Source organism: Hemicordylus capensis, chromosome 1 (genome assembly GCF_027244095.1).
Source record: "Hemicordylus capensis ecotype Gifberg chromosome 1, rHemCap1.1.pri, whole genome shotgun sequence".
Taxonomy (NCBI): Eukaryota; Metazoa; Chordata; class Lepidosauria; order Squamata; family Cordylidae; genus Hemicordylus; species Hemicordylus capensis.
This window is the reverse complement of record NC_069657.1, coordinates 142,298,961-142,310,243: the sequence shown is the minus strand read 5'-3', so window position 1 is coordinate 142,310,243 and position 11,283 is coordinate 142,298,961. Positions and strand designations below refer to the sequence as shown.

The window sequence follows — 11,283 nt, the reverse complement described above, 5'->3', positions numbered from 1 at the left end:
TGTGATTAGACAAGGATGCTAAACTGGACAGTTGTGATGCAACATATCAGCAACAAAAGGCCACGGTTCCATGCATGATTTGGATCTGTATTTAGAAAGGATTAGAGTGATGTATTTGTGTCCTGTGGTGATAATGAAAAACTACTTGCTCCAGCACTGAGAAAAGCAAAGGTTAAGCAGCATCTACAAACATTACATATTTTTAAATCAGTGAAGCTTGATTGCTTACTGAGGCAGGATTTATTTTTGGTTTTTAGAGAAAAACTATCTGAAGAGCTCTTTCAACAACTGATATATATTTGGAGCCAATTGTGAGATGTTGGCAGCATTAGGAAATCAAGTAAAAACTAATATTGGGCCAGTATTTTAAAAGATCCAGTAGTGGACTGTCTCAAACAAAAGCAGTTAATATGCCTAGCTGAATATTTTTCTTATAGTGACATTTATTATATAATATTACCTTGAAGGAGGACTGCATAGCCTGAAACACAAAATGGGATTTTGTTGGCTCAATAAATCTTCTGTGCACCTTTTACAGACCTGTATGTATCAATTTGAGTGCCTCCATCTGTTTTTGTAGCTTAGAGCAGGGTTTCTTAACCTTGGGCCCCCAGGTGTTGTTGGACTACAACTCCCATCATCCCCAGACATGACCTTTGTGGCTGAGGATGATGAGTTGTAGCCCAACAACATCTGGGGGCCCAAGGTTAAGAAATCCTATCTTAGAATTAATGAAGGAGAAACAGGGTAGCCCTTATATTAATCTAGGATGAGGAATTATTATTAATTATTATTATTAGCCCTGAAGAAAATCCTGGCAGGAATAACATGGAATGCATTTTAAACAACAGGAAACAGAATGCCTTTTAGCAATATTAGGGCTTTTCACACAAACGATATTTTTTGAGAGCACACTTTTGATGCATCAGGGTAACTTTTCATAATAGGTTCTTCTACGTCATTTAATTTGATTCCACAAAACATTTTTAAAAACATAACATCTATTCAGCATATTTCATTATAGATTAACCCCAAACTGGGGGTTAGGAAGAGTGCAAATTGTTAGCTTAATGAAAGCTGGTTCTCATCAGGTCTGAACCCTAGAACATGATGAAGGAAAAGGGTACCTCTGAACATACACAGCATGCATTTATCTCACCAATGAATGACCAAAACCTACAGACATGGTATTTTGCCACAAATCTTCCAGATTGGGGGATATGATTGCTGACGCTCTGTTTTTTGGAATTAACTGGGGAGAGGGGTGGAATTTAGGCTTAGCACTTAGTCATCGAGTTGGTTAGATTAATCAAAATCATTTTGATTTAGTAAAAAAGGTGTCCCTAACTAATCAAGACATTTTAAATATTAGTAATTATAAAAATTCCAAGTAGAAGACTCCCTTTTTGTCTCAGACAGTGCCCCTTTTCTCTCACATAGGAGGTAACACATCTTCTAAGATAATACCTGTGGTGGCACATGTGCATCACTTAAAAACAAAGTGATTAATCTTATAAACAATTGTATTGATATACACATTTGTGCAGATTTAATAACTTGATTAATCAACTTGCACCCAAACAATTAATCAAGTTTTCTTTAATCAGGTGTCAGCCCTAATGACGACAGATAACCACAGGTTCTTATCTCTGTGTGATGATTTACTCGTATGAATATCGGTGATCTATACAGCAATCTTTATGGTAGAGTTGTAAAGTCATATTAGAATTGTTGGAACTGTGGATAATATACATAAAGCTGACCCACTGTAAACTCTGGATTTACTGAGCTCATTTGAATATGTGTTTTGATACAGCCAAATGCACGATATCACATCTGTGAGAAAAAGAATGTAGGTCACATGCAGAACTGAGGGAACAAAATGAAATTGCTTGAAGCCATCATCTTTCCTGAAGGGTATTTGCCTTCTCATCTAGAGCAGGAAGTGGAGTTGAGAAAAGCAGCAGCAGCAGCCGTTAGGTTTGCAATGATGAAATGAAGAATACTTCCCAACAATGGGACTGTGGTATCTAGCAGTGGTTTTCAAACTTTCCCGCTTCAGGGAAACCTATCCACATCAAGATGCCCACGCTGAGGGAAACCTTGGAATTTCTGTGTGTTGCAGAGGATTCTGGGGAGACTTCTGCAGTGTTTCCTCTTTTCATGCAGGATGCTGGCCAGGACTCAAGAGTTCCCATCACTGTGCATGAATGCAGAGTGCACATTAGAACACACAGAACACTTCCCTGTGGCTGAGCATTTCAGAATCGAATTGGTAATGGTGGACAAACCATCCTTTAGGGAAGCTAGTCCACCATTAGCTGATCTTCTCACTGAGAAAACCTGGTAAGCTTCCGGAGAACCCCAGGGTTTTCCAGAGCAGTTTTTAAACCACAGAGATATGGGCTTCTGAGAGCATTATTATGGGTGGGAATGTGGTAACTATTTGAGTCCTATTCACTAGCTGAAGGGCAATCTGTAAAGAAGCATGATGGTATGTACAGTTGAGAAAAGCAGAAGTAGTCCCTGGGAACAGGGCAAAAAGGCAACAGTTTTGCCTTCCAGATTCCCAGTTATACCACTTCAGAAGCACCTCAGGACCACAGCCACAGCTTCCAGTAATCCTAACAAGCATTCACCACAGGATCCCATTCAATCTAAGGCTGGCTTAACAGCAGCCACCCGGCCCGTGGAACAAGCCACATTCTGTTTGGGGAAACAGCCAACTCAGTGCCACTAGTGGGCATTGCTTTTGCTCTTCCACTGTGCTTGGGGAGCACAGCCATTGATGGCATTTACAATGATATCCCAGAGATGGGGGACAAGATTCAGGCCACAATGGGGAATGAACAACATGGGTTTTTTTAAAAACAAAAAACAGTCACCATTTAGAGAAGGAAAGGGTGGAGAGAAGCAGCCTCTCTTGGAGTAGGTCAGGGAGGTATTTGGGATGTTTCACACAGGTGCGTACAGAACAGTTGAGGAGATTGGTTGGTTAACCCTACTCCCTTCTTAAGGAATGGTTGAGGTGAGGGTCATTGTTGCAGCAAGCCGAGTAAAGGCAAGGTATGACAATATCTGGAGCCTGGGAGGGTGTGGGGTAATAAATGCTCATGGCTGTCTCTAATCCAGTAGATAGGGTATCAATCTGGAATCTAGTTCAGGAGATCTTTGTGAAGGTTTTGAAGCTGGTGTGGATCTCTGGGCTTTAGGAGTGGCTGTTTGGCTCCAGGCAGGGTGCACAGGGTGTGCTGGTCATGCTTGCATGCTGTCTTTGCTCCTGAATGCAAGCTGGAGGATATGACAGCTTGAGATCTCTCTTCTCAGTAAGGCACTTCAGCCTCCAGCTGCTATGATGCTCAGCGAGACATCATCCGGACAAACTCTGCAAGAAGGAAAGGCAAAAACATCAGCAGGCGAGAAGGGAACATAAGAACATAAGAACAGCCCTGCTGGATCAGGCCCAAGGCCCATCTAGTCCAGCATCCTGTTTCACACAGTGGCTCACCAGATGCCACTGGAAGCCACAGGCAGAAGTTGAGGGCATGCCTTCCCTCCTGCTGTTACTCCCCTGCAACTGGTATTCAGAGGCATCCTGCCTTTGAGGCTGGAGGTCTCAGGAAGATCATGTTGCTGCTGCTGCTGCTGCTGCCCAGTAGCCAGAAGAGGGGTAGGTTCAGTTATCTTACTTTACAGATAAGATGAGCACACAGAGAGTGAGGACAGAGCCCAGAGTTTGTTTATCTCTCTACTGGCCCACCTCCTTACAGGCAATTCCTGATATTGCACTTCATTCTCCCAACAGTCCATCATCACGTTCTAGTATGACCAAGAAATAGAGCCCAGGACAGGACAGGGCTATGCACACAGGGCTCGTTCCATTTTCAGGGGTTTTCACTAAGTTGTATGGGACAAAGTAAATGGGATGCAAGAACAGGCAGCTTCTCTGTAAAAGATATTCTCCAAGTGGTCATCTGTGCAGTCACTTAGGGATGTGCACCTGCACAGAGCCTCATTCATGACTTTCTAGAGCTTAGCCTCAAGAGTTTTGGCATGATCCATGCCTCTGTAGTGCAATAGTGCATGCACCAGTAGTGTGTCCCATGCCTCCTTCCTCAGTTCCAAAAGCCTTCCACAGTGGAATACAAAGAAGGCAATAATAGAAAGAAATTGCTACAGTGGGGAGGAAGGAGGGTTGGGTGACTGCAAAGGTGACTACCCAAAGAGCATCAGTTAAGATAAGTGTCTTGATCTTCTTCGTGATCAATTTGCCTTTGTAGAAGCTGCAACAGCCTGAGAGGACTGGGCTCTAATCAACATCAATACTGGGTAATATGCAAGCTGGTTTGCGAGCTTGATTGTAGATGAAATGCATCAGGATAGATGCCATGAGGAGACTTAGAGCTCCTTGAAGGGGTCAGAGTAACACACGATAGAGTTCAAGAGCATGAGTAAATGATGGCAGCGGATGAATGAGATTGAGAATGGGTTGGAGGCCTCCTCCCCTTGTGGGGACCATGAAGTAACAGGAATAAAATTCCTATGTGGTCTGTGTTGGAGGGGGCCAACAAGCAGAGACCATGATTTAAGATGCCTGTGAATATTTATGGATGTTTTATTAGAAGCTAAACACATTTTGGCCCCAAAAGGCCTTCTTTAGGGGCAATGATATTCCTTTAGAAAAACTGCAAAAGATCTCTGTTGAAATAATTCTTACTAACTGGAATCCAACTGCTACCAAGAAGGAGCAGATTTGATCACAATTTGTGCTTCTTTGAGACCGTAAAGGAGGCCCTCAGTTCCACAGAGGTTGTTGGTGAAGCAAGTATCAAGGCCAGTCTAGGCATTGACATTGAAGATTGGATCAATACATCTGGGGATGGTTCAAGATTGAAGGCACTGGCATGGAAACAGAGGGCAAAATTACTCCAAGATCCACAGATCCTGGTGACATCACAGAAGCATCTGCTGACTAGTCTAAGGAAGTAAGTAAAATGGCAGGCAAAACTGTGCAGAGAGAGTTGCCTTTAGCACTTGCAATTTGGGACAAATTATCAGAGGCCTGTTCTGCTTTCTCACATGGAGTCGAAGTGATCAATGTCACCTTGCTTTTTAAAACTAAATTTCTGGCACTGGATGCAAGCATCTATTCCTTGTTCCTCTCCAAGGCACAGAAGGCAACAGCCATGGCTATCAATGGCAAAGAGCCTTCCTTCTCAAGATCTGAATTTTCTGAACTTCTTAAAGGACTTCTGCAGAACCAGAGCTTGACTCCAACTGAGGAAAGTGGTGGCAGAGAACATAGGGACACAGTGGAAACAAAAACACAAAGATAAAGGGGAAATACTTGAAGGAAGGAAGAAGGAATAAACAAAATAAAATAAAAGGGAAGTTTGAGTCAAACTCTCTTTCTTGGTAGCACTAACTGCCAGCCAAGAGAAAGTTCTTCGCAATGCTAATGCTGCAGCGGTCGAAGAAGAACTGAAGGAGAAGATGTGGGCCACACTTACTTGTGCATGCATTATAGGGGTATAGCTAGCACCAAAACTCTTGAGGCTAAGCCCTAAAGAGTTCCGAACAAGGCTCTGAACCAGTGCAGTCCCAGAGGTTTGAATGCGCAGAGGCCATGAAGAAGAATAGACAGCACTGTTAAGGGAGATACAAAACCGGCTTCTCCTGCAAGAAGCTAAGTTTACCATGAAGTTTTTCACACAGGGCTTTTAAAGCCCTTCAACTTGCATCCTCTCCAGAATGGAGGGGATGCGTTCACATATCGGCCAGATTTCCCCAAAGTCCCTGTGAGTTATCGAGGAGCAGTTCACACACAATTCAGGTTTTTCACTGTGCATTAGAGTGTAGCCCGATTTAGATCCCGGGTTAAAAAATCCACTATTTGTGTGGGGTTTTTGGGACAACTTCGAGCTCATAGTAAAGTCTCCCAGTAAGCACGTGCTGTGTGTAAAAGTCCCATGTGAGGATTTGGACCTCCTTCCAGTTATGTTCCAAGTTATATGTTTTTACTTCCTTCCATGTAAGTGACAAGCTGCCATTCACTTATATGTGAAAAGGTAAAGTGCTGCTGCTGGAGATTAGGGATGTGCACGGAACTGGTTGCGTACACTCCTGTATTTATTTATTACATTTATATCCCGCTCTTCCTCTGAGGAGCTCAGAGTGGTGTACATGGTTATTTTTATCCTCACAACGACCCTGTGAGGTAGGTTAGGCTGAGAGATACATGACTGGCCTAGAGTCACCCAGTGAGTTTCATGGTTGAATGGGGATTCCAATTCTGGTCTTCCCAAGCCTAGTCCAACACTCTAACCCAGGCTTCCCCAAACTGCGGCCCTCCAGATGTTGCTGAACTACAACCCCCAGCATACCCAGCCACAATAAATTGTGGCTGGGGATGCTGGGAGTTGTAGTTCAGCAACATCTGGAGGGCCGCAGTTTGGGGAAGCCTGCTCTAACCACTACGCTATGCTGGCTCTCTACTGAAAGGGAACCCACTAGAGGGGTCTTTGCAATATATGGGTATATTAATGAGCATCTTGCTAGTCTGAAATAAGATCTGGATTCCATGCTTCATTTTCATGGCCCAGTTCCTTGTTATTTGCCAAGAACTTGGAATAATAGGCTCCTGAGTCCCAGAAAATCCTAAGTCCAGGTCCTTACTCTCCCCACTTTCTTTCCTTTATCAAGGCTCCACTCCCATCCAATAACCAATAATGAATCCCAAGTATTCTTCTAGTCAGTCCTTTCACCCTACATACCAATCAGGTATCAATCAATACCCATCAGGAAAGACATAAACTGAGCACAAAGAAGTTACTTATATCAAATAATCAATATAAGTCCATATAAATTATTTCTTGGTGCTTTCTCATTATTCTCTTTAATCTGAATTTTGAATGTGTTAATGGGACTTAATATTTAACACTATTCTAACCTTGTTCCAATATTTTTATTAATATTATTCTACATATTTGAATTGTTTATGTCTTTTCTGATATATAACATTAATGAAATTATTTATTCTATTTTTATTACTGTCTAGGTTTTAATTTTATTTATTCATCTATTTAAAAAGAAAGAAAGAAGTGCCTTCTGTCTTCTTTGGTACCTTCAAAGTCCACCAGGCCATCCCCATTCAGATCAACATCCTTGAGGATCTCATCCACCTCACGGTAATTCAGCTGCTGCCCCAAGAGCTTGCGCATGGCTTCCCGTAGCTCAGCTATGCTGATCTGCCCATCGCCATTTGTGTCAAACTGTGAAGAAATAAAAAACGAATTCCAGCACGCATTCCCATTTTATTCCAGTTCCTTCTGCCACATTCAGCACTCTCTGTTCTCCTGTCCCACCTCATCTCCCTGAGCCTGATGGGTAGCATCCCTGTTCCTGTATTTGGTGGACCCTTATGAAATGGCAATAGGACACGTTGCCATGCACTGAAGCCTTGCCTATCTACATCCTCCATGTAACAGACATTTCAGTAGCTGTACTCAGCCAGATTACAGTGGATGTTGTTTGTTGTTAAAACATTTATATACCACTTTTCAACAAAAAAGTTCTCAAAGCAAAAAGTAGAGGAAAGGGTTCCCCGTCCCCAAAGGGCTCACAGTCTTACACAACTCAGCCACAGCCACTGGAGACAGAGATGCGGCTGTGCTGCTCAAAAAGGGACTGTTGATCTCCCCCTGTTAAATATATGGAAGTCACAACTTTCAAAAGCTGCTTTTTGCCCTCATGTGAACCTCACATGTCAAAGGCTGAAATCGCATGTACACTTTAATGCCATTTAATAGATCACTTAGGAATCTTCCTTTGCTTTTGTTAATGCACATTAGCATCCTTCATGTTATGATGATGCTCCCTTTAAATGTCATCATATCCTTCAGTTAGTGGACATGCCCCCACCTCCTCCAGCTGTTGGTCATTGCCCTATGGTTAGTCTCAGATGCCGTCTCATAAGTTTCATTCTAGCCCACCTCAAAACCATTTCCTTTACCATCCCCACCCCCAGTTTCCAGTGAGACTGACAAAGTAAAGGGAGATGCTTTTCAGTTCCACCAATACCATGTCAGCATCACTGTGTGCAGCAGCCTGATGTACATCAATGCCCCACTGAAGGGAACGAAATGAAAACTCCCCCTTCCCTTCTCAAAGCAGCAGCAGCAACTGCCGCAGAGGAGGGGAATAGGCAGATGAAGTTTTCGGTTGCTTTACCTTGGCCATGTCCGCTTCACCAGAGAGCCGAAAGGGGATGATAAGGCTGCAGGAAATCAAAATCTGTAAAACTGGCAAGGTCCCCCCCCCCAACACATATCTGCAGGGATAAGTGGTTAAAATATGCAAAACACCATTCATGAATGTATACAGCTCCAAGGGGGAGGCAGAAAAAAGGTGGATGGCAGATTAAAATGCCCTTTAAAGAGAATATAAAAATGCCAGGAATGTTGAGATGCAAATTCACTTTCTTGCATTGCCATCAAGTGATCAAAAAAGCTGATGTAAGTGCATTCAGAGAGTTCTGTCTTTCATACCTCCTCCACAACAGCAGGAGAGACGCTCAAAAGTGCTTTAAGTGGCATGTGTCAATATGCTGCCATCACCGTCCTATACTGAAGGGGGGATACCTTCAACTTCCCCATGCAGAACAGATTTTTCCGTGGGGTGGGGTGGGGGTGGGCAGGAGAGTTAAAACTGTGGACCATGTTTTGTTATACTGTCAATTTTATAGAGAGATTCATCTTTTTTTTTAAATAACTCTATTTTAAGGAAATTCCCAGACATGCCTGTTAATTTCTATACCTCTCCTTTCAGATTCCAACATAGATATTACTTTTAATGTCGTAAAATTTTGTTCCAGGATTTGTTCCATTAGAAATTAGATGGTTACATCTGTAACTTAATTTCCCGGGAAAGTGTTGGGTTTTTTGAGTACTGAGTTAATGTAATAGTTAAATTGCAAACTGAACTAATGTAAGCTTATTGTAAGTTGTATTAACTCTCTTCTAATTTTGTATTTTTCCTTTTTGTTTTTGTTTTCTGGATTTGGACCATAATCAATCAATCAATCAATCAATCAATCAAGTGGCATTGTGAACTCAATTAAAATAACAGAAAACTATATTAATTGGGGAAATGAATATGACAAATATTTATATTCAACTAGTTTTCAAAGTGGTTTTACACAGAAAGACATCTGGACAGATAGATAAAATGACTCCTTGTCCCCAAAGGACTGCTTTTCAACAAAAGTTCCAAAGGGCTCACAATCTAAAAAAGAAATGTAGGATAGACACCAGCAACAGCCACTGGAGGGATGCTGTGCTGAGGATGGATAGGGCCAGTTTCTCTCTCCCTGCTAAATAAAGAGACTCACCACCACTTTAAAAATCAAAGTGCCTCTTTGCTCAGTTAGCAGGGGATATACAGGGAATTCCACTGTGGGCACAGAGTAGCAGAAAGTGCTAGAAGATTCCGCAATTACCAGGCAGCACCACCCTGCAATTCACACACACTGTGCTTCCTCCTCCGCCCCCCTTTACTTTGGATGAGTGTAGCTCTCACCTCCCGGAAGGCATCACGCAGTTCTTTCACTCCAATCATGTCCGCTGTCTCTGCCAGCATCTTGGGGCCCATCAGCTCCACGAAATCATCAAAATCCACTTTCCCTCCAGCTGGAGATATAGACAGACAGTTTCAGCCAGAACAGTGGACAGCACCAGGTTAAATATTATGCTGTGTGCTGATTTCCAACCACAAATTAGAATCTCTTTCCATCTGTGCTGCCAACTCCCTCTCTCGGTAGAGACTGAATGTGATTATAGCAAACTGGTACAGTGAAATGGCTTCCATGAATGCAAATCACCCGTGTGTGCACTCTGACATATGTTAGAACAGAGGTTCTCAAACTTGAGTCCCCAAATTATGGGAGTCCAAGTCCAACAACATCTGGGGATCCAAGTTTGAGAACCCCTGTGGCAGAAAATCCTTGTAGCTCTACATTGGTAGTTTCGCCCTTGCCCCAATAACTGATTTACACTGTTTTTTCATATTCAGTCTATGACTAAAAAAGACAATTTGTGATTTAAAACGTTACCTGAAATGCTTAAGCACATTTTTCCTGGAGATGTCATAGCATAGGTACCTGCCAGAATTAACGCCCCTGTTATGATATAATGATCATAATGTTACCCTGATTTTGAAGTAGTGGATATTATTTGATCCACAGGTGTTTCTGCAGTCCACCTGCTAATGTGTGAGGTATGTTTTGTCCTGTACGATGTTCTGTGTATGTGCATGTTGTGGGTGGAGGGCAGTGTCTGATGGGTGGGTAGTCCTGCCTTTGTCCTGGAGAGGACTGGATGAACTTTTCTCCCTTCCGTTAGATAATTCTGTGCAACTGCTGATTGTGGTCCCAGCACTGGACTTCCTTAAACTTCCTTGCAGCAGGCAACATAGTGATTACTCTCACATGATCAGGGCAGCGATAGCCTGACCAATATGAGGAATAGGAAGGATGCACAATATTTACTGGTGCATTTTTCTCTCTCAGAACAGGGGATTTTGCTTCTGTGTATCAATACTGATACAGAAACTTATTTGAGGCATCATAATATGATTTCTGTAGTAGTGCATTCCTTCCTTGCAGTGTGGCACTGAGGCTGGACAGTGCAGGCCAAAGGGGTGCTCTGAGTACCAGGAGACACTCAGGAGAGCAGGTGGTAGGATGTGCCTCATAGGCTGCAGTTGCTGAGTAGCGCAGGCAGATAGCTTTTGGGGATGCAAATATTCCAACACTATTGCTTACTTACCTCCTGACTGTTTTGTAACTCAAATCCTTCTGTAGATAGCAGTTGAAGTGCCACATACCTGATCCCAATATATTTCAAAGGATATGATAGGGAGATTGGAAATGGGCAGAAGCCTTTCTAAGGCAGAAGGTTCCAGACATAGAAATGAAAAGACTTTCCATTTAACCCCATCAAGCAAAAGCTTCTTGCCCAAAATTCAAACTGTTGAGATTTCATGACAGGTCATGAAATCCCAATAACCGTATTCATGTGTTGTGTTCTCACAAACAACTTTCTCTGGAACAAATGAATAGCCTTTGCTCCATTGTACAATTAAGTGCTGTTCTAGTCAAACTGGGTTTATTATAGATGCAGAGTAGCCAATCCAACTTGCCTAGGGCTTGCCGGAAATAATAGTGGACTGGTTCAATTGTTCAAATTAATATTAAATCTAACATGGATTACTGATATTAGCATGACC

General features: G+C 42.6%; 1 protein-coding gene across 1 annotated transcript in view; it reads right to left on the bottom strand.

The window, feature by feature from the left end:
- Positions 1–944: 944 nt before the first annotated feature.
- LOC128341262 (calcium-binding protein 2-like) overlaps positions 945–11,283 on the bottom strand; it is a 32,036-nt gene continuing 21,697 nt past the window's right edge. The window contains exons 4-6 of the mRNA XM_053287558.1: positions 9,577–9,686; positions 7,124–7,271; positions 945–3,385 (exon numbers count right to left, since the gene is read on the bottom strand). Coding sequence (XP_053143533.1) covers positions 3,360–3,385; positions 7,124–7,271; positions 9,577–9,686 — 284 coding nt within the window. The 3' untranslated portion in view covers positions 945–3,359. The remainder of the gene's footprint in view (positions 3,386–7,123; positions 7,272–9,576; positions 9,687–11,283) is intronic.